The sequence below is a fragment of the Trichoderma evansii genome (genome assembly GCF_050947405.1).
Source record: "Trichoderma evansii strain SZMC 28006 chromosome Unknown GGI43scaffold_65, whole genome shotgun sequence".
Taxonomy (NCBI): domain Eukaryota; kingdom Fungi; phylum Ascomycota; class Sordariomycetes; order Hypocreales; family Hypocreaceae; genus Trichoderma; species Trichoderma evansii.
The window spans coordinates 1-22,649 of NW_028145141.1; the positions used below are offsets into that span (position 1 = coordinate 1).

Here is a 22,649-nt window from a genome sequence, read left to right on the forward strand (position 1 = left end):
ACTGCTTCTACTGCTTCTACTGCTTCTACTGCTTCTACTGCTTCTACTGCTTCTACTGCTTCTACTGCTTCTACTGCTTCTACTGCTTCTACTGTTTTTATTATATAAGTATTCATTGTATATTTCTTAAATATACTTATATATATGAGTGGAACAATTAAGTCGTTAAGTTACGGCTGGGGTTCTGAATAATAATTCCATATATTAAATGTTATAATAAAAATAATATCTATGTATAACTAAGAATCGTTATCTTAACATCACATGTTGCGAATCAAGATGCCACCGACAACCAACGCCAGGGTCGCAAATACGTCTATAGCTTTATCCATCCGGGCGTCGCTTGTAATATGACCCGGGGATGTTGGTCCCGACCCAGAGCTTGATCCATTGTTACGGAAACCCCCAGCTGTGCAAGCTTTGCCATTCCAAGCAATATCCACAGCATCTCGCCACATGTGCTGGACATCCGCTACATTCTCCGGTGTGTAATAGATGTGGCAATCAGCAGGCTCGAACCGCATCATTGAGGGTATCGTATCATTCGGCAAAAGATGATTGCGTGTGTTGATGCCGTATTCCCTGAAAACTGTGCCTGAAATGTCGCCCAGAGGCAGTGGGATGAGGCCTGGGAGAAGTTGTTTAGCCGTTTCGACGTCCGCAAAAGCCTCAAGCTTGCTTAGCATCTGGACATCATTTTGCACAATCTCCGCAGAAGCTGCTTGGTCTCCCTTTGTGCCACCTATGGCTTGCATTGGTTTACTGCCTGGCAGACCACCGATTGCAATAGTTTTAATATTCAACTGCGTCAGCAGATGAAGGAATACTGCACAAGCTGTAGAGTTGATTAGTAACTTTTCCCGTAGACGTTCAACAACGGGCCATACGAACCTGATGCACAAGTACCATCACTGAGTACGACGACGTTTGCCTCCTTAAAAGGCTGTTTGTATGAAGCATTGTAGTATGGTCCATACCCAAATGGAATATAATTCTGCGTCAGATCCCAAACAGTGTTGTTGAGAGGCAGTTGGAATGTCGCTGTAAAATTGGCGTCGTCCTGTTTGACAGGAGGAGTGAATTCAGCGAGGGATGAGAAATTGTTTCCATTCACATCCTCCCAAGTATGATAGTTGTAATCATTGTAATATGCCTTCAATTTAAACTCCTGTTCATCCTCCGTGTCATTCGGCTTTGGTGTCAGATTTTCGAGAGGTATGGCAGCAAAACTGTCAGTCACCAGCTTGACAGGCGCCGTTAGTTCATAGTTTGTATGGAAAATTGTATGCGCATTCGGGAAGAGGCGGTCGAACTAGTATACTTCTGTCAGTATGTAAGGATTCAATCAAAGTTCGAAGCTTCGACCTACCACTTCAATAGGCGAGCCAGAAACTCCTCCCAAGTTTCCGCTTACGTCTACTATAAGTCTTTTTTTCCCTGCAGAGACCGCATCTGCCAGAAAGTCTCTTGTCGCGTTTCGTATAGTTTCCAGTTGAACAGGACTTGTGCTGAAGAAAGACAGAAACTGAGGGATCCAGAGAATTGCCACATCTTCATAGCCGGTGCCATTGAGGTAATAGCCAGCCACAACCTCAAACGGGTCCTGCACTACGGCATCTGGGTGTTCGAACATCCGTGTGACAGCTGGAATGGCAGTGGCAGTAGCCGATGATTGACTGGTTGCAGTTGAAGACGCTGCTGGTTTCGAGGCGGGAGCGATACAGTAATGTTGGAGAAATGCTTCTCCGTCGATAATATCCTCTCCCCATGTGGTGGTATCAATAACTGCCTGTGTTTCATACGTTCTTGATGTGCCATTTGCGAAACCGAGAACAGTCTCTTTGCCAGGATACCAATTGAAGACTGCGTTGGGGAACGTAAATGTTGCCGATAATCTGGTACAGAGTTAGCGCATAACTCTTATTAAAGGAAGTATAATTATCCCAACGGTATTGTTTTCGGATCCCTAGCAGTATTCCAGAACATGTAATTCCACGCCGAGTCAGGGTCCGCCAAATTGTAGAATGCTTCACTCTTTAGGGAGGTAACAACATCCTCGCCATTGATGGTGACAATATTTGAGACTTTGGCACCAGATTGGAGCCCGGGAAGATCATCTGTAATTTCTTTATCAGTGCTTGAATTTTATTTGACAAATCAATATCGCATACCGTAGACGTAAACCAGTGGATCTTTGAGCCCATCTGGGGACACTGATATCAAGTATACAGTTCGTTGAAAGCTTATTGCTGCAGAAGTGCATGTGGCAGTATGGAAGTGGCCATCGTGTGCAGACGACCACACCTTTGCTACGTCTATATCAAGATCGTATTGGCTGTTGTAAGCTCCGGCAGTTAGGTTTTTCTGAATGGTTTCCAGCTCTCCGATCAAGTCCACGGCTGGCCAGTAGTAGTCTTTTGGAGGATCTATTCGACGGTCAATGATAAGAATAATGAGATGTTGGCATGCACGTAAACATACTTTTGAGGTTGCTCAAAGTAGACTGAAACTGAGTGTATTTGATGATTTCGGAAAGGTAATCATTTGCCGAGGTATTGTTGATGGCCACAGATTTCAGGCAGTTATATCCCAAGTCAGGGTCAACAACAAGAGGGTCTTTGACAAGGTTAGCGGACGCACAATTCTCGTAATGAGTACTACTTTACCTGTCGATTTGTTCTTTCGCCACTGCTGATAGTGACCTGTGATAGTATTGCAAGCATTATTGGAGGCATTAACAGCAGTTGCATATGATACTCCAACTAGGTTGCAAAGGCCAAAGGCCCATACAATGCCAGAGATCATTTCGTTTAGTCCGAGAGATTAAAAGAGTGTTAGGGAAACCAAGACGTAAGATGAGTTTGTAGTTTGAAGTTGTTATGGATGGCCGCCATGAGGTTTATATAGCATTTTATGTGGCTTTCGCCCAGATCATTAACCAATAGTTTCATCATAAGCTTCAAGAAATGCGAGAAACTGATTTGCGGCTGTACTGTAAGCAAGAATATGCACTGCCAAGGAGCTCGGAAACTGATGTTTTTGGAGCAATGATTGGCGGCATCACTGATGGAAATCCTTTAATAATTTTAGATTATTTAGCTTGTAATAAGTAAATACATGTCATCGTGCCCCCTTTCTCCTGCTAGTAAGCAATTCGGAATAAGCTTCGCAAATTGACACGAATCCGGTAACCACACGAAAGATCGCTCCCTTAGGCGCTCGTCTAGGCAATCAATGAAGCCAAAGCGCATTTTCTTGTCAAGGCAGATTTGCGCCTATACGAGTCTCTCATACCTGTATTGAGACATGCCACTCACTCAAAATGGCTTGTTTCTAAATGAGGCTCGTCTAAACAGGAACCAATATCGTTTTAAAATCTGCAAGGCCCTCCGTAATTGGCTTATTCTTCTTACCAGACCCCATGCCCGATAGGCTTTCTCCGAAACACTTGTTTAAAGTGTTTCAAAGACTACCTATCTAAGAATCATAGCGCTAGTAGAACCTTACGGTAAACGCCTTGTAGATCGATGGTTGACCATATCAAGAAGGTGGTTTCCTTTGTTTAAACGACAGTATCACTCTACAAAGTGATTTGGAAAATAAAATCATTTCTTTCGCCTAAAAAGTTGCCTTTATGCCTTTTGGCAAGTCTATGAAATGGGAATATATAGAAAGAGCGAAATGTACGGTTTGGAAAACTCGAGATTTATAAAAGTAACACATTAAACTGCTGAGATCAAATCACACCACCAGCCCTCTCCAGGCATTGCATTCTCTTATCCGTTCCTGAGATATTCCGGATGAAGATTTAAAGTGATAAAGAATTCTCTTCTCAAATAAGAGACTAGCTTAGCAAGCTCTATTGGTAGTTGTTAAAAGAGTGCTATAGTGTATGCAAGGACTGGATAACTTACGCTGCGGCTGCTATTCCAGCCCGTTTTCTTCGATTGCTTTCTGCAACCTCATAACCGTAGTCTCTAACATCCTCCTTGTATCTTCTTCCATTACGGCCGATTCCCATACGCCTGGGTGGCTCCACATATGGGTTCGAAAACTGTACAGGCTGGGGAGCCATCATTTGAGGTGCTGCATTGGGCGGCATCTGTGCCTGCTCTGCCGCTTTGTTTTTTTTGTGCTTTGAAAAGAGGAAAGGTAGCAAAAGGAGGCACATGATTTCTGGTGCAAAATGATAGTTTCTATAATGAATGATTGATAGAGTCAACTCGAGTCTGACCTGATAAGCCGCTGGATATATAATCTCTTTTATAAAACAAATCGTTGCTATCCCACCGCTATAATAATAATAATAATATGGATGTAAATGGATAGGTAGCAGCTAGGCTGAGAGATGTAGATCATTGCCTTGAATGTGCTATTTTGCGAAACAAGCCCCGCCTACATATCTGAGCCACGTTCAACCTTATGGACGTTCAACAAGATCGACTTCAATTTCCTTTTCTTTTGTGCATAATTTGACGTAAATTGCTTGCCACTTGTCAGCCTTCCTATCGATGCTAGCGCAACATCGTAATATTAGGAATTCTCAGGGCAAGGAAATCATTGGTTCTGCATGTACGACGAGGCTGATACAGTAGGCTAACTGATGATGACGGGTTCTCCGGTATATCCACATATTAATCCAAGTGTGGATCCAAGCCCAATCGGGATATCAAAATGCGAGAACTAAGAAGCTTCTTGTAATCCATGCACAAGGCTGCTCATAGAGATAGGGCTGATTGCACCCATTGTCGTAATATTATCCCCAGGCCCATTTAAGGGGTAGACTCGGAAAATGGATAAGTCTAGGAGAGATTTTTCATGCATGTTGCTTATAATAATTACCGTGACGCTCGAAACAGATAGACGTCATTACAAGGGCCTTAATAGACCATCATTACGTAGATACTGCTGTATACGACTGTACATGTAGACATAATATGGCCATCAGGGGATTCCCCATCGAATCAGGGGTCGATCCGAAATACATGGAGATTGAAATTTCGATGCCCATTGTACGTGTATTGTATGTGGCTTGCTAAAGGATCGTGTTTCGGCAGGCGCTTTGTTTACACAAAGCTTTATATGGGTATGATTTGACTACAGAAGCAGAAGAGCCTATATGCGATTACATCAATTGAAATCAAGTCGTTAAAAAGTGTATTAGCCCTCAATTGGTACATGACTTATTAAAATTACCGGCTACAATATTAATGCTTGAAGCACCGTCATGGCATAAATGAAAATGAATAAACTAAAATTTGAATTACATCTCTAACAAGTAACAAGTATAAACCCCGAAGGGGCCAAAAACCTACCGCCTATTATGTAAATAAATATTTGGTAGTTTATGCCATGAGAACAGCATGCACAGCCGCTCCTCCTGCAGCCGCCGCCCATACAGGCCAGGGCGCAGCCGTGATCATGCTCCCAGCACCTTTGTGAGTCGATGATGCCAAGTTTACAGATCCATCAGAAGTTTGCTGGCTGTCCATCGTCCTGGTGGCGCTTGCAACTCTGTCAGAAAAGTCTCCTGCTGTAGCTGGGACGGCCGTGACACAGGACGAGGTCGCATCAGCTGATGAGCAATCAGAGGCATCACCAATGCATATGTCGACTCTTTTGTTGACATCCTTTTTGCTGTGCTTGTCGCCTCCTACGCAGCAATAATCGATACCGTTGGTGTGCAAAGAAGTCCCAGGACAACAAACGTCGAAGCTTCCCCCGGGCAAGACAAACCCAGACATGTGAACGCTTCCAGAAGGGCAGCTATCGCGTCTCTAGAATTCTTTCAGTTAATTTTCGATTCTTCAATTCGCTTCTGGGCGAATGGGAACTGACGTCGAGGACGGAGCTTGCTATTACCATACAGGCAAGTAAGCATCCTGGTAAGAGCTGTGCTATCCGCATTGTAATCGAATAAGCCGCTGGAGGAACAAAGAAGATACTATTTAGGAGATACTGAGGCTGCGAAAGAGATATTCACAATGTTAACTTTGAGTGGGTGCTCATCGTTTCTTCTTGTGCTGAAAGGCAAGGACAATGCCATATTTATATCAAGTTTCACCTCTATCCTTGATTTCGTCTAGGCTTGTGAATAGCAGTATTGTGTACATGTATGTACTATCAGTCTAAATTATTACATAGTGAGATAGGATTCGCGCAGTCCTCATCCGCAAGGCGGGTAAAATTGGGCCAGCCATGAAGTCTAACCGCATTTAAGCCAGAATGCGAACGCACCAGCCTACACTTACTGCAGTAGTCTCGAGGCAGCGGAGACGCCGCACTTTTACGTATGGCCCCATAAGCTGGAGAAGGGCGTGGCAGGGGAGCTGGCTGTGTATTCGCGGATCAGACGTGCCGAGCAGAGCCTTTAGGAGTAATCGACACTGGCTGGGATCTTGAGACCTTCCTGGTGACGTAAGGGGTAAGATGAGTTAAGTGCATAGACAATAGACATCTTGAGCCCCTCGAATGTAACCTAAACATGGGCTATGTATAGAGTTGCGAATGCGCTAAGAGGAAACTGGAAGTATCTCTATAGTTATAGATGGTTAATTTCCCGGCCCAGGTATATCTCATGCTTAACCTGGGGGAAAAAACATGTCTATCGCATAGTATATATTGAGGAATGGGGAGAATTGAGAGTTGCCTCCCACTTGGGATAAGATCGCCGCTGTTCCTTCACAACTAACACGGCAAGTCAACCCAATTACAACAACTATGTCTCAATCCAAGTTGCCACCCACTTTCAACTCTCTTCATCATTTCTCAGCCTTATATTTAATCAACATCTAGATTCAACTGGCGTTACGCGTAGCGGTGTCTCCGATTGTTTGACAGCCAGCTACTACACCACTATCATTTCTCAATCGGTGGCCTGAGTGCAAAGGCAAGCTAGAGCAACGGCAAGATAGGCACAATGGTAGGAGCGCAGCGAAGCAATCGGTGTGACACGTGCCGCCGGAGAAAAATCAAGGTGAGCCGGCAAATGCCAGAATTTGACATGGGGGTTGTGGCATTGCCACCGCTGACGCTTCCCGCAGTGCGATGAAGGTTGGCCAGTCTGCGGGCAATGCAAGGCAAAGAACCGCATGTGCCCTGCGAGGCCTGCGCTCAAGGTTCTCGATGAAGGTCCAAAGATTCTTCGTCAACACAAAGCCGCTGCCAAATGTCCAGGCGACTTAAATGCCGAAGGCAGCATCTCTTCGTTCGTCACAACTCAATTCGCGCCTCTGCCAGGCCATAAACCACACAACTCTCGTCAGGGTTCCCACATTCACGACCCAGTACCTCTTGCGCCGTCAGAGCAGCTCTGCCTTAGCTTTATCGACTCACTACAACTCAAGAACTTCTCGTATAGCCTCAGGGTGCTCGGAGAGTTCGTTTGGGAGGTACCCAGGTATCTCGGTAGCAGCAAGGCTTTGGATGGTGCAATAACATGCGTGCTTGCATCACAGAAACAGTTGCTCCTAAATGGCAACGATAGTAGGTTGACGATAAACGCGCAGCTGTATAATCGCGCGCTTCTGAGCCTTCGAACTGCTCTTGCTGGCCCACACTCATGTTGTTCTTCTGATACCTTGGCGGCGACGGTCATGATGCATCGGATCGAGGTTAGTACCGCACACCTTATCCCAGCCGCAACGGCTCAATCTCTCAACAAGGTACCAGTTTCTTAAGCATTGACAGTCCCTGTTTGGTACACTACCTAATTCGAATATTAAAGTCCATGCTGCCGGATTAGCTGCTCTACATCAGAAGAGGGGTCCTCCGGATCCAAACGATAAACTGGCATTTCAAGCCACGGTGGACAGCCATCTTTCCATTGTAAGTGAACAGAAACAGAACTTGTCAAGAAGACTGTTATGCATAGCTCAAACCATAATGCAGATTCAGCTTGCGCTTTCTCAACGCGAAGACTGCTTCTTGGCTTCTGACGCTTGGGCGGCGGTGCTCGATAGACCAAACGGACGCACAAATGTCCAGATGGTCTACTACCGCCTAGTGAGACTGATGACCATATGGCCCACTCTTGCTAAAGAAAACTTTCAAATCCGGGCAGGAGATTCGGCGGTTAACCCTCTTATGGCGTTGAAGAGGGCACGTTATGTTCTTAGAAAACTCTCTCGAATTGATCATGATATGGGCGAGATCATCTTTCGCCAGGGCAAAATAACCACCAAACCGCCTCAAGCTACAGATGGTCTTGTTAAAATGATGTTTGAAGTGGAGGATACTCTAGCAGCTATGCTACTGTGTCATTTCGCCACGTTCAGTATCATCATACACCGCATAGCTCTCTCGATAATGCAACGTATGATTTGTGAAAACGAAGAGCTGGAGGGATTTGAAGATCGGATTCTATACCAGTGCCGCCGCATCTGGATGCTTCTCGATTACAGTCGTTCCAATAAGCCACTTGGCCTACCCATTATGACACCAGCTCTCTTGTTCACGTATGAGCCAACCAAGGATCCAGCTGCGCGCAGAGAGATTGTTGCAGCGCTGAACGACCTGGATAGTGGCCGGCCTGGGCCCAACCAGTGGTGCACGGAGAGAATTGGCCGCGCGACAGCAATGCTTCTGGGCGAGTAATTTACTCGTACAAGGATCTATCATCTTGGACTATTAGAATCGGCCCCCAGCATATTAAATTTTCATTGCCGCTGACTTGATTATCACCACTGTATCATTTTCCAAGGTATCTAAATAATCATTAATTTGATTGAAACTGGTTTCTTAGCTGGCTATGCAGAGTCACATTATCATGAAGCTATATTACTACAAATTACTGCACATATCTCACAACAGTGAGATTGATCATATGCCCCAATAAGTATATCGTGCTATAAATATGTAGATGGAAGAAGTATTCTCATCAAGAAGAGGCTAAATGTTGCCTCCAAAAAATCAGCCAGATTCTCACGTTAGAGTTTTGGGTAGGCTATGCCATGGGCTGATAAACTGTGTAATATTGTATACTTAATGTTTACAATAATTTAAGCTACCTACGTCTACTTACCTTCAATATCTTTGCCCTAGAACACAGAGCTTTCCCATATTAACACCATGTTCCGCCACAGTCTATGTCTTGTATCTTCTCCCATTGCTACTTTAGTCTGGCAAACAAGTAAATAGAGGTAATATAAGTAGTAGAAGCAGGAGAAGTTGTTGCAAGAGGCACGAGGTCAACAGAGAGCAATAGAACTGCATTGTGGATTGAAGCTATGAAGAAGCAAAAGCTAAGTGTCGACTGTGTCAACGGGGCTAGATATGTTGCTATGATCGGCTTTGTCGTCGACTTATTTCCTACATTGATGTTCGGCTTCGTTGATATGCAATCTCGCTTTTTCTTGTAATGTGTCTAAATGTTGTCCCATCCCATATTCATAGGTTGAATATCTAGTAGGTGTCTGTTTTGATATTTTCTTCGGATTGGCGCAGTAGAAGGAGTAGAAGTAGTATAAGTAGCGCCTTTAAAAGTAGACTTCCCTGTGACCCTTACGAGCGCCAAGACACACGTTGTTGTAGTCAAGATCGTCGACGTTTCCACCGCGGCAGTTATTGGTAAGGTTGCCAAAGGGATTTTGCTTCATCTCAGAAGGGGAGAAGCAGTCCCAGCGGTCGGTGCAGCCTTTTGAGTGGGGAAACGTGAAGGTCAAGAAGGTGGAAGTGCCTTGATGTAGAGTTTGATCAAACTCAGTCCTGACTTCCTCAGCGACATGACGAAGAGACTCGGGAAATGTGACCAGGCGATCCCAAAATGACGGTGGGTACACGATTGTAATGTATTCCGTGTTCACATACAGTGACACACAAACGAATTTTCCCTCGGTCGCCGCGAGAATGAACTCTGAAAGATGTGCATCCTTGGGAACGTTGTCGAACATCTCGTTGTACTCTTCGTTTTTATGCTTCACTTCAACTGCTCCTTCGAAAACAGCCTTCGTTATCCCTCACACTCACCATAGTCGGAAACAACCTCATTCCCAAGGTTATGACGCCTATCTAGCTGTGAATTCTTATGGTTTATAGTCGACGCGATGGCCCACTCGCGCTAGATAGATATCATAAAGATCTGAAATCGATCGAGAGAGATGACTTCGCGTTCAGAGATTGTAAGGCATCGACGACCCGCGTGTTTTCCTTGACAGATCGCGCAGATGATGATTGGCTGACAGGTGCGCTGTTTATGGCCTAGAAGAAGGCAGAGGTTACAGAAATGCTTCCATCCAATGACTTTGATGAATGCGTCGCGCGTTTTCAGGTAGTCGCGCAGGTCATTCATTATGCATGCCTTGTTTCCACGAAGGATGCTTTCTTTACCGACGAAGATAGTAAGCACTTGTTTATTTTTTCCTCCACTACACCCACTCTTAGTTATTCCTCCTCTGCAAGACTTGGCGGAATTCGCGGCACGCTGTCCAGAGTCCCGCATCCTCGTTGAAGTAAGACTCGTCGTCTTGAAGTCCTATGATGTTGGTGGTAAAGCCGTCCGCATGCTCCAAGGTTAGGAAATGGGCGCAGTGAGTGTGAGTACGAACCGCGAGCTTCTAGATCGTTGGGTGGAATTTGACCGGTAGCCGGGTGAAGAATGTGAACTCTGCCATGGTTGGCTACGTAGCAGGAGTCTGTCTTTATTCCATGGAATGGCGAAAGGTTTGCTTAGGAAGTATCTCTTTTGAGGGCGTCCGCGGGGCCTGTTGGCTTGCAGCTTCGACCTCTGCCGCCGGCGTGTGCTCGCAGCGATCGTTAGTAGTAGGATATTGTATATTGTATGGAGGCAACTGTTAGGTTGGGAAAGCTCATGCCATTCTTCGTTGAGAATGTTTTGTTCGTTTTGTTGGGCCTCTTCTTCAAACTAATCAGGCTGAAAGGGTCATTATCGAAGCATAGGAGAGGGAGTTGGTAGATTGGGCATAGCTAGCCAATAGTATATATTTTCTTGAGATATGGTTTAGTTTGTAGCCAAATCATCAGCATGAGAATATGTAAGCGTACCTTCGTAGTGGATCGTTGAAATCGGTTCTTTTTTTCTTTAAGAATCATTCCCTCCTTGTTCAGCAGCGGAAGTGGCCGGATAGTCCAGATAAAACGCCATTTGCAATCAGCGTGACCAGACCATAAGCAATTGGTACAATATTTGTTCCACTTTCCAGAGAAGGAAATGAAATCATAAAAAGGGAAAAGAACATGATTGCTTGCGGAATTGACGGTGAAAGTATATGATCGAATGCAGTGGGGACAAAGCCGACTGGTAGGAGTGCCATGGAATGCGATAAAAAAAAAAAGGCCTTTACACGCTCAGCACGCTGAAGGGCAGCCTACAAAAGCCATCCTCGATAATGACCTGCTTCAACCGGAGTGTAAATGTGCGGACTCTTGCTCTTTCTAGAAGCAGCCTTGACAAAAGACCCATCTTGCTTGGATCGAATAGTTGTCCTCCAAAAAATAGTCCTCAGGGATCTCGTTTGTCTTTAAAGTCGCTCTTGATGATCGTGTAAGGAGTTTTTGACTGGTGATATGCCATGAATGTGAATTCCAACATTGAGCTCCGCAGGTGTGGCTGGGGCACGTCGCGTTATTGATAGGCATGATCAATCAGTAAACCTTAATTGAAAACGATACATTAGCAACTACGAATCGATTAATGAACTTTGTGTTTCTTACCATATAACAACATAAATATAACAACACCGACATGGGATCAACTATCGAGATCCTAGCATCTTTCCATTGCCATTTCTTGGATAACTCGGGTTGGTTGAATTTCATAATGATAAGCATTTGGCACCTTATCACAAGTCGTGAGACGTACCTCGCGAGGGTGGTTGAAAGAAAGAAAAGAAGGAAAGAAAAGAAGGAAAGAGAAAGAAAAAAAACAAGAGTAAGAAAATACAAGGGTTTTTATACTTGACCAGTGCCCCGTGTCTGCCCTCATGATCACGCGGTAACACAAGGGCTGTTATCACGGCTAGCTGCATGGCTATTACTCCTCTCTACATGGCTTTGAATGGGGGAGACAGATTGGAATCAACTAGAGAGAGATGCGGAAAAGAAGAGTATGGAAGATATAAGGTTCAATATCTACTTGTTAACTTCACGTGCCTTCAATGAAAAGCGGGAATATAATAGAGCTGAATTTCTCTTGGATGAACCATATGGAACATACATGTATATTCATATACAATCTAATCCCCTATCTTGTGTTACAGCCTTTTATGCGCTACCAGGTGCCTTGACCGCCTTTGCAATCAGCAGCTCGAGTATAGCATGAGCAACTTCAACAGCCGCAATTGCAGTAATCTCGCCGTTATCATCATATGCTGGTGCTACTTCCACCACATCCCCGCCAATGATATTCAGGCCTTCCAGACCGGCTAGAATGGTTAACAACTCGCGAGTGCTCCAGCCGCCCGGCTCTGGGGTACCAGTTGCTGTGCATCCAATTCTCTCCATCAGCAACTGCACTGTACAAATGGGGCTAATATCTCTTGCAAGGTGAGGGAGCTTACCGGGAGCAAATGCCAAGTCCAGTACATCGATATCAACACTAATATAAGTCCTAGTATCGCCGACACGTTCTCGAATTTGATCGATTATGGCCCGGGTTCCATTGGTGTCAATCTGCCGAGCCGTAATGATTTCAAATCCGCATCGTACATCGTTTCTTATATCTGCTTTTCGACGAGTCAAGGGAGCGCGGATACCGGCATGGATTGAAGAATTGAGAATGAGTCCCTGCAAAGTATGTGTCAATATTGTCACTACGGTAATCATATAAATCATACTTCTTCATGAGCTATGTGTAGAAATGTGCCATGGTTTAGGCCTCTGGATAAATATTAGCAAACATGGTATACCAGAGTCACATCACGCCTTACGCATAATCCGATATGCCACCGCCTTTGTCAAAGTTAGTACGAGATTGTTTTATCAATAGGGCTCAGGGACGCCATACCTAGAACCGCTGGATCCCACGTATCTGTATAAAAAATTAGCAATCCAATCTATCATCGCCAAGAAGAACCTGGGTCTCACCGATATGACTGTCAAAGTGAATTACTGAAACCGGCCCCCATCGCTTATGCGTGGAGCGCAACGCTGAGAGAGTTGTTGTGTGGTCACCTCCCAAAGTTATAATTCTTGGAATAGTTGATTCATCGGGGTGAGCTGTTGATCGCCCAGAGATGACCTTGTGAGCCTGATCAAGTGTCTTGAGTGCAGCACGGTTATCAAGCCACGTCAATGGAGCATCAAAGCAGTCAACAATCCGGGCCCAGTCATGGACGGGATCACGACCTAATTGTAAATGGTAAGTAGACCATACAGACACGACTTTTTTTTTTAATAAAAACTCCTCACCTGTATAGATGCTATATCCATATGCCTTCCGCTGGCTGGCGCTTCGGATAGCATTTGGCCCAAATCTGGCACCCGGCCTTGCAGTAACGGCCTATATCCAAACAGTTAGTCTAAGACATTCCGAGATAGTTTGAGGCCGGTATCCACGAACGGTATCGAATGGTGCGCCTAAAATGGCAATGTCAAAAGGTTTCGAAGAGTCGTCATCGACAAAGCAGTTTTCATATGGAACATGCGCGTAGGTGCCTGTGCCCGAGAAGTCATATGTTGACAAGTCAATCTCATCAACGGCAGCGTCGGTGTGAGCCCAGAAGGGGATCTGGTTACCGCCGTAAGCGGCGAATTGATGAGCGTGGACGCTCACAGGTACTGTAAGCAGCACTGTAGATGAGATCCAGCGAATCATTTTGAACTGGTTTGCAGTGTCTAAGAGATTATGATCTCAGGTACTTCTAAATAAGTAAATAAGCTGTGATGGAGGGGTAGAATCAAGGCGTAATTGACATGATCGCACTTACACTATAGTTGCCTGATTAAGGGAGCTACATGACGCTAAAGCAGCCATCGACTTTCTGCTACTCCTTCAGTCTTAGCACATTCAAAGAGCGAGCACATTTCTCGATCAGCCGTTTAAGCTTCTTCCTTGAGTATAATACTGTCAAGATAGCCTAAATTTTTTAAAGTGAGTAGCAGATATTAAACACAATGCGAAGAAACCTTTGACGTTATGAGCGTCCTGTCAATGGTAGTCGTCCAGCGGCCATTAGTGGCTACTTCTCTTTGTATAAAGCAATTGTTTTATGATTTACAAGCTCCGTAAGCCTATTCAGTTACTTTTGTATTATAAAATGGCTTTATCAAATTTCGAATAGCCGCAATTGCAACTCAACTACGGCTTCTTGCCTGTTGGGTAGGGGGAGGGCAATGATACACATTTATCACACAATATTGCGCATTCAATTGCATTAAATGAGAGCTATAATAATATAATTTTTTGCTAGGAATCATTTTGCGTAGCAAACTTGGGTTGTTTTTCCTATCTAGTAAAGAGAATCTCATTGTCTTTGTAGATCAATGGCTGTGGCTTAGCCGAAATCCCCGTATGGGGCTACACGTCCATACGTTTCGAGAGTTCGCGTCACACGGAAATCCCGAAACGCCCCCCAAAATCGAAACAAAACAACAACAACAACACGTAATTGATAATTGATAATTGATAATTGAAAACAACATCAAATTCATGGCAGAATTGCCTCCTGCGTTCAAGGCTGCAGCCGCCATTTTGGCTGATCGCGATCGACCTCCAAGGCTTCGAAAAGCATATTCTATACGGACCGCTGCCGCACATTTCGACGCGAGCCCGGCTTCAGTTCAACGCGCAATTTCCTCGCTCCAACGGCCTGATCCTACTCCTAGAATGCCGGGTCGGCCGCGATCGCTGGCGAATGAAGAAGATGAGGCTCTCGTGGCCTATGTGATGTGGCTACAACGAGGAGGATTTCCTGTAACCAAAAGCCAGCTTGTAACCGCCGCCAACGACCTCCGACGGCGAAAAGATCCTGAAGTCGCAGATCTAGGGAAGAATTGGTATTGCCGATGGCTTATGGACCATCCGGAAGTTCGAAAATCTTATACCAAAGCTGCAGAGAAGGCGAAATCGTTTGAAGCTTCAATTGTAGAGATTTTGATGGCTTTTTTCGATAGATTGAACAACATTATCACAGATTATCGGATCGGCGCCTCAGAGTATTGGAATGCAGATGAGTGCGGCATACGGCTTGGCTGCCTTCGTGAACGGGTTCAGGTTGTGGTCGTACACACAACTCGATCACAGGTTCTTGGTCCAAACAATCGCGAGTCTTCCACAGTTGTAGCTTCGATCAACGCCGCTGGCGAAGTTATTCCTCCCTGGCTAATCTTCAAGACTTTTCCGACTGAATCCTGGTCAGAAGTCGACGCAGACGAAGCTATCCACTTCTCCCGATCAGAATCAGGCTTCTCTAATAGCGAGATCTCGTTTGAATGGCTTCACCACTTCAACCTGTGGTCTTGGAAGAAGTCAGCACAAGCACAAGAGTCAGGATTAGGATTTGAGGACTATTTTGGATGCGATGTGTGGCTTCGAGATCCTGAGAGGCCTTCGTCACCACCGTATGAAGTCCCGCCAATCCAACGGCCGGACGATGAAAAGATATATCGTCTTCTCGTTATTGACGACTTCATAGGGCATACAGGGCTTGACTTTATCGAATATTGCATCAAATTTGACATTATCGTCGCCATATTTCCTTCAGAGTTAACCCATATCCATCAACCTCTCGATGTTGGCGTTTTCCAACCCCTCAAGCTTGCACATCAAAAAATACTGCAAAGATCGTTCCAAGGCAACTCGGCGTGTACACAAAGAGATTTCCTCACAGCGTTTCAGGCTGTGTGCAACGAAGGCTTTACAAGACAAAATATTATCTCAGGCTTTAAAGAAACTGGGATTTTCCCTCCCAATGCACAACCATCGGTTATGAGGGTATTCTCACAGCCGCAGAGGAAGCGGGAGGCTACAAACCCGGCGTTTTCGACTCCCATGCCTAAGAAGCCTCGAACCCATCAAGCCTCAACCTCAATACATAACGCCCATGAAAAATCCGGTGATCTTACAAGCTCCTCGATTCGTGAGGGCCTCAGTCAAATCCGACAACAAGATAATAAATCAAGACAGGCCAACGAGGTCAAGATGATAAAGGCACAACTACGAGAGTGCCGCCGAATTGCTAGGCTTGAGATGGAACGACTTAAAAATCTGTGGCACCACGATCAACTTGAGAGACTTATCGCCAGGCAGAAGAAAATGACGTTCAAGACGTGGCTTCAACATACACAAAAGCACGGGGAATTTATTATCCTTGAGGTTCAAAATAAAGAATTTTCCGACTTAATCAACCAAAAAGATGATACATTCTTCTTCGATACAACAGGAGCACCATCGAAACACGTAGAAGAGGCCATACAACGAGCGCTAACCAAGCCGCACATCCTAGAGCGCACATCTGGGGGCGATCCGACGAATAGTTCAGTTGATATCACGACGGGGCCATTTAGCGATGATGATGAAAATAACAAAGCCACGCAAGAAACAACACAAGAAACAACGCAGATTTGTACACAAGAGACGGCTCCTGATCTCGCTGGCGATATCAGCGGCGAGGATGACTTCCACAGCCTCCCATCATCGCCAACTTCACCTAGGTTGAAAACGACGTCAAAAGAGCGCGGAAAACGCCGTACAGGAAGATCATGATGATAATGGAAGGCTTCAAAAAAACACGGAATTCATAGAGATTCAGTTAATATACTTAATTTCTTAATAAAAAAAATATCTACAAAGCGATAATTAATAAAATAAAATAAACTCTAGGGCACCTGCCGGGCACCGTGAGTTGCTTTGACCTCGATGAAGGTGACCTTCTATGGTTTCAGGATGAGAGAGTTAGAGAAGACGTCATGGGCAGGTTTGACGCTCGAGGTAAGACCATCTTGTCTGGAGATGATTTGCGTTAGCGTAGGCGGTGATAGCGAAAAGATGTTTTTGCAAAAGAAAAAAAAAAAAGGAAGTAAATAGGATTGTGTGAAGGCGGTAAGTGTGTTTTTGCAAAACATGAAACATTAGATGGAGCAAAAATAGTAAGTTTAGGTGATGAGCTGCTGGGATAGAATTTTGACAACCAGCATGGGTTAATGTGTGATATGATTACGCAGTGGTAAGTGGTCTCTGTTGCTATTAGAACTCGTATAAATATGTAGCTGGCCAGGAGGCTCTGCCTGTGAGACAATCTTGGGACTCTTTCTCGCGAAGTGTCTTATACATATGCTAGAGCTCTATATAAGTCTGTTGGTTATGGAGTAACGCTCAAAGTCCATTAACTAAGGTGCCAGAAAGGCATAAACGCAGGTTGTCGTCCATGCTTCAGCGACAAAGGTGAATCTGCTGATTTTGGCCAAAGAGCAAGACTGCACAAGACTTTCCAAGTTTCCGTGTCTCAACAAAGACATGCTATTTCCGTTAAGAAGGTGGAGATACTGACGTGAAACAATGTCACGCAAATACCTTAGAGAGAAGAATCAAGGTGTCCAAATGCTCTGATTTGAACCAGGCAGCCAGGTACAAGAACAAGATCTCCGCCTTCTCAAGTTTTTTGCTTCTTATATCCAAAGAGGCGCCCCTGTCATCACAAATAAGAGTGCTAGCTATTATGGTCCAACGGTTAAGACATCAGTTTGTGGTATTACTACAAACCACTGAAGACCGAGGTTCGACTCCTCGTAATGGCACTTTTTTTTGCCTAGACTTTTTGATAGAAGCGCTAACGCGAGCGACGGATATGGGCATCTCCTGTAGTAGCGTCTCTCTCTCTCTTGTTTTTTTTTTTTTTTTTTTTTTTTTTTTTTTGCTTCTTTATAACTTTAAATGCATTAAGAGGTCAGCCGATCTTTTTGTGGGGAATTAGGCAACGCAGCTTCATCACCAGTACGGATTATCGCAACTCAATTCTTATAGTGTGTGCAGTGAAGGTAGATAGATACACACGCTCATGCCAAATATTAAAAACCTCCTCCGATACCCGGAGGATGTGGGAGTCCTACTAATAACAAAAGGTTCAATAGGTTTGCAGGCGACAAAATATTTGTCCTTGTTATAATATACAAGACTCTAACTGAACTCAGCATCATATCATGCCTTTGCTAAAGATGGCGTCTGGATATAGAGTGCAAGGAATAAATAATATTAAGAGAGAAGCAGCTGATAGATAGACTATTGTTTAAAGAGGACGAGGAGAAAGAGGGGGCAAGGCTTTTGTTGAAACTAATTACAGAAAACAATGGTTGAGGCCTTGTCAGTAAAGTAGGTTAATTGGTTCTGCTGCTCTAGGAGCCGCTGCTCAACTTCTCCCAGATGGCGGTGGTGCTGTAAGGTGTTCGGATCATAATTGCTCCCGAGTTTTCTAAGAGGTTTTGTAATATGGTGTCATGGTTTTGCTACTCTGGGGCCTACAACTTGACTTCCATTAGATATTTAGCAATAAGCAGTCTACTTGGATTACGATGATTCCAAGATTCCCTGGGATGCTTTGGAACTAGTCGTTATTGGCAGGTACTTGCGACTTATATTCCAGCAACCACACAAGTATGCTGTATTAACTTCTAAAGTTGCCGATGTAAACCTTTCAGTTCTATATCATTATATTTAGTACATCAGTTACGACGGAGAATGGTGAGAGAGAGGTAGAGAGATTATACCAGACAGCAAAGGGACAATGAAACTGACGAGAGATAAAAATCCACACTTCCGTTTACGACATGACCTACGCAGTATTATTATGTAGTTGTCGTATTGCATAGCTGGCTCTTACACATTGTGCTCTGTAATGTTGCCAGGCTCCTGTCTATTTTTACACTACATATAAGTTATTTCTGCAATTGCTTAGTTATTCCAAGTCTTGCGAGTACACCTTACGAGTCTCATCCTATACAGATACAACTCCAACCGGGAATCACCCTCCAGGACGCCCGCACACATTCATTCTTCATTAGCGCTTATTATTCCTCATATCGTCCATTCTTCACGTTCCAGCATAAAAGACAGTGTTGCCTTCAGTATAATTACCAACGCACCATCATTGCCTTCTCCAAACAACAGCGATTAACTTTCTATACTTCTATATCCATCCAACCATCATGCAATTGATCCCTCTGATCTGCAGCACTTTCGCTGCCATGGCCCTTGCTAGCCCTGCAGAACCAGCAAAGCGCGATACACGCAACGTATTTATTACCACTGACGCGTAAGTACCCCATCTCCTTCATCACGATATAATTCTGCCTCTCTCCCTATTAATTCAGAGCGTAGTAATTGGCAGGGAGACCACGCCAATATTCCCTTTGGCAACAACGTGGTATACAGCTGGGTAAATAACGTCGAACCTTGGTTTGGCGAGAACGTTGGCCCGGGCTCGATTGGACCGGACCCAGGTGAGGCAACACTAAACCTCAGACTCTAGAGCCTAAAAGCTGGCTAACATTTCATTTTCCTGAAGGTGTTTGCTGCATCCTTTACGCCAATGATGGCGTCACCCAGTCGGGTACCATCTGCAACCCAGGGGATAGTGATCTCACTGGCTACTGGCAGTTCAACACCAATTTAATTAAGTGCTGGTGGTAGATGGAGTTTAGTATGGTTAACAAGTCTCTTATAGTAAAATCTAAAGGAAGTTTATCATTTTACCATAGCATAAGTTATTTTCTTTACTTAAGAGAATTCAAATTAAGCTGATGATTCTTGTTACTTGAATACTGCTTATTTTTCTTACATCTTCAATAAATTTTCTTGTGCTACTCTTCAAGCTCATTGTATAGCTAGTTTGTAGAATAAGATGGTCCCCTTAGTCTTTTCCGCGATACCAAAGATGGCGAAATACTTGTTTCTGGAGGTTCAGCTGCACGCTTCCCCGGAATTCAAAGGCTAGATCAAGAGGCGTTCTCATTACGGCAACCCTTTCGCGTCGAGCAGCCTGTCTTATCTATGCATCGAGAACGTTGAGCAACAGAGGCCAATTCTGAGCATGAGTTTTGATATCTAATGCAATTGCGCAAATTAAAAGCTCGACTTCATTCAAAACCGCCTAGAACGTTCAGAAGCCATTTTTAGAATTCTATTATCTTGGTTTTGTAAGGTCCGAAGATGGACGTCAAGCTACGTTTGCGAAACCTAGTATTAACACTCTGAATTATCCCACGAACTAAGGGGAAATAAATCAAGTAATACCAGAAAAAAAACGACGGCACACAACAAATGATTCTATTTACAGTTAGTGAATCGAACACGGCAGACGATAGAAAGAGTTCGTACAAACCGAAACATGAAAATAAGAAAAGGACTAGGGGCCCAGCCCAGAGTTGTTGATTCTATTTCAAGTTGGTCAACTAGAGACGCTGCAGGGCGAAGAAATTCATGCAGAAAAAAGCGGCAGGAGCAGAGCGGGCGAGAACAGAAAAAAAACCGTCATAAACAATTTATTTTGAATCTAGACAACTATATAGCCGACAAAATGGAATAGAGTGGGAACAAATACTAAAATCGTGGCGGTAGCGCCGAAGGAGAAAAGTTTCAAACTACGAAGAGGGTGGTTTTTGCTCTCCAAATATACTAAGAAGAGAGGCGGAGAGAGAAGAGCGAGTCACCTAAAGGTTATTTGCAAACTTTAATAAAATATTAAATAGAGAGTGGCAAAGTATAATACAAGCCTTGGGGCATAATAAGGCGGCCCCTCCACCAAGCGTAGATATAAAGGCGCCATGATATGCGAATTAAATGCTATAATATAGCGGCTATCCTTTTCTCAAGCTTGTGTTACGACCCGACTCATGGTCGCAACAATGGGCCTACAGGGTAGGCAAGAACGGATTAAAGAAGGACCGTTCCACCAAGCAAGTATTACTCGATGCAATCGAGCATCGAGTAGATCGAGTACCACTCGACGCACTCGATCGTCGAGTCCGTCGAGGACGGATATCCAACTGGATATATAAGTTTGGACTCTCTACGCTCATTAGAATAACTTAGATAGCCAGTTGTTAACACAGAATAAAGATTGAAGTGCCATTCACTAAGTCTTACTTGCTGGTGACTACTCTTACAAGTTATCATCATTGCCCATAGATCCCCTAGCTCATCCGCCAACATAAACCATAAGACCAGGTTTGTCCCTTGGGAATCCTCTGAGCCACTAACTCGTCTTAGGAGCCTAGTGACCAGGACGTCACAGCTTGCATTTATTCCATCTACTCTATCTATTTCATCTACTCTATTCTCTATCTATTTCATATACTCCATCTATTTCGTCTTCTTTATCTACTTCATCTACTCTGTCTATTTCATCTACTCTATCTACTCCATCTACTTCCCTCACACACTACTGAAAATGGAGAAAGATGGAGAAGTCAAGCCCTCGGCCGGGTCACGAGAAAGAAAGCCACAAGATCTGCAAAACAATTTCAGGGGCAGCATATCGGGGTCAGAGCCAGTGCTTGATTATATCCAAGACCTAGATGTTAGGCTTCGCATGTTTGAAGAGTTGAATCGTCAGCCCGCCAAAGCCTTTGGACCTCTAAATGTAGCAGTATTCAGTGTTTTCATGGTCGCCCCGATTACCAGATTGGAAAAAATTCTTCATGATGTGCAACGCTTGACTGAAGCTAATGACCAATTAATTATCGAATGTGTCCTCGGAAATCTCATTTGTCGCGCTTTATACGGCATTCAAGCATGTTAGTCTTTCTCCCGAAACCCTCTTTCCCCTCTTCTAAAGATTCTTTATTGACTTGGTATAACCAGTTGCAAACAAGGGAGGATACCAGTACCGATCCACGCAAGCTCCACCGATGATGGCCCAGTGCCTTCACCAGGTCCAGACGCAGTTTATATTTTCCCGCTTCACGCTATAAATCATTCGTACTCTCCGGAACTCCGGAGGTTTGCTTCAAATGCTTGGGCATTTTAGTCGAGCCGATATCTGGTGCAGCATGAGGGAGCAGATACAGATCCTCGAATCACCTCAAAATCTAATCTGTCTCGATCCCAAATTGCATTGGTATTTTAATAACAGGGAAATGGCATTGAAGCCACTGCGAAAAACCGATCATGGATCTGTTGTCGTTCAATTACACTGGCTAAAACAGCCCAATGTTACGCCTTCAACTAGTCTACAGGGCATTGATATGGATGAATGGATGCAAAGAGCAGGACTGGCAGATAATTCGGCTTGGGGGGACAACATTAGCGGTTTATCCGTTGAGACAGGGCAAAGGTTTGTTCTTAGTGCAAACGACCCTGCACACGTTCCAAATTTCGAACTCTTGCAGCTATCCTGGGATTTACTTCGTATCATGGCAATCAGTGGCGTTGCTAGACTAGAAGATTTGTCGGATTATAGTGGTAGCGATGGAGATATTTATCATGAATCAAATAGTGGTATCTGGAGCGAAGATGGTTATGCTCAGCTGCGCAGTTGGGCAGAAGGTATCCAAACTGATGAAGAGCTCGAAAACAATGCAGAATCCAGCAGCTAGAAGCGTATAGATGGGAAAATAAAGTAAAATACTATCAACCTCTCTCTTAATAGTAAATATAATCTACTTCTACTTCTACTACTTCTACTACTTCTACTACTTCTACTACTTCTACTACTTCTACTACTTCTACTACTTCTACTACTTCTACTACTTCTACTACT

General features: G+C 44.3%; 7 protein-coding genes and 1 non-coding gene across 8 annotated transcripts; 4 read left to right on the forward strand and 4 right to left on the reverse strand.

Moving 5' to 3' along the window:
* Positions 1–260: 260 nt before the first annotated feature.
* GGI43DRAFT_433386 (uncharacterized protein) lies at positions 261–2,805 on the reverse strand (the record flags this gene model as incomplete). The annotated part of the gene is made up of 6 exons (XM_083209740.1): positions 261–835; positions 892–1,312; positions 1,370–1,895; positions 1,949–2,117; positions 2,172–2,426; positions 2,703–2,805. The coding sequence occupies 6 exons, from the start codon at positions 2,803–2,805 to the stop codon at positions 261–263; spliced, it is 2,049 nt and encodes a 682-aa protein (XP_083054932.1).
* Positions 2,806–5,278: 2,473 nt separating this feature from the next.
* Positions 5,279–6,251, reverse strand: GGI43DRAFT_419532 (uncharacterized protein). The gene is made up of 2 exons (XM_083207694.1): positions 5,839–6,251; positions 5,279–5,777 (listed from the first exon to the last, which is right to left on the reverse strand). Exons 1-2 carry the CDS (start codon positions 5,905–5,907, stop codon positions 5,346–5,348), a joined length of 501 nt encoding a protein of 166 aa, XP_083054933.1. The 5' UTR covers positions 5,908–6,251; the 3' UTR covers positions 5,279–5,345.
* A 699-nt stretch (positions 6,252–6,950) lies between these two features.
* On the forward strand, positions 6,951–8,822 carry GGI43DRAFT_419535 (uncharacterized protein). The gene is made up of 4 exons (XM_083207695.1): positions 6,951–6,976; positions 7,044–7,613; positions 7,690–7,827; positions 7,891–8,822. The coding sequence occupies exons 2-4, from the start codon at positions 7,092–7,094 to the stop codon at positions 8,593–8,595; spliced, it is 1,365 nt and encodes a 454-aa protein (XP_083054934.1). The 5' UTR covers positions 6,951–6,976; positions 7,044–7,091; the 3' UTR covers positions 8,596–8,822.
* Positions 8,823–9,476: 654 nt separating this feature from the next.
* On the reverse strand, positions 9,477–10,042 carry GGI43DRAFT_433387 (uncharacterized protein; the record flags this gene model as incomplete). The annotated part of the gene is made up of 1 exon (XM_083209741.1): positions 9,477–10,042. Exon 1 carries the CDS (start codon positions 9,888–9,890, stop codon positions 9,477–9,479), a length of 414 nt encoding a protein of 137 aa, XP_083054935.1. The 5' UTR covers positions 9,891–10,042.
* A 2,079-nt stretch (positions 10,043–12,121) lies between these two features.
* Positions 12,122–13,845, reverse strand: GGI43DRAFT_419539 (agmatinase). The gene is made up of 8 exons (XM_083207696.1): positions 13,517–13,845; positions 13,366–13,456; positions 13,042–13,302; positions 12,962–12,985; positions 12,885–12,906; positions 12,792–12,834; positions 12,516–12,741; positions 12,122–12,437 (listed from the first exon to the last, which is right to left on the reverse strand). Exons 1-8 carry the CDS (start codon positions 13,769–13,771, stop codon positions 12,220–12,222), a joined length of 1,140 nt encoding a protein of 379 aa, XP_083054936.1. The 5' UTR covers positions 13,772–13,845; the 3' UTR covers positions 12,122–12,219.
* Positions 13,846–17,606: 3,761 nt separating this feature from the next.
* Positions 17,607–17,691, forward strand: GGI43DRAFT_t218. Its single transcript has one exon. It is a non-coding gene; the product is annotated as a tRNA-His (tRNA).
* A 1,443-nt stretch (positions 17,692–19,134) lies between these two features.
* On the forward strand, positions 19,135–19,579 carry GGI43DRAFT_389130 (uncharacterized protein; the record flags this gene model as incomplete). The annotated part of the gene is made up of 3 exons (XM_083204149.1): positions 19,135–19,202; positions 19,268–19,389; positions 19,455–19,579. 3 exons carry the CDS (start codon positions 19,135–19,137, stop codon positions 19,577–19,579), a joined length of 315 nt encoding a protein of 104 aa, XP_083054937.1.
* Positions 19,580–21,338: 1,759 nt separating this feature from the next.
* GGI43DRAFT_433389 (HNH endonuclease signature motif containing protein) lies at positions 21,339–22,485 on the forward strand (the record flags this gene model as incomplete). Its single annotated transcript, XM_083209742.1, has 3 exons — positions 21,339–21,684; positions 21,752–21,833; positions 21,918–22,485. The coding sequence occupies 3 exons, from the start codon at positions 21,339–21,341 to the stop codon at positions 22,483–22,485; spliced, it is 996 nt and encodes a 331-aa protein (XP_083054938.1).
* Between the last annotated feature and the right edge of the window lie 164 nt (positions 22,486–22,649).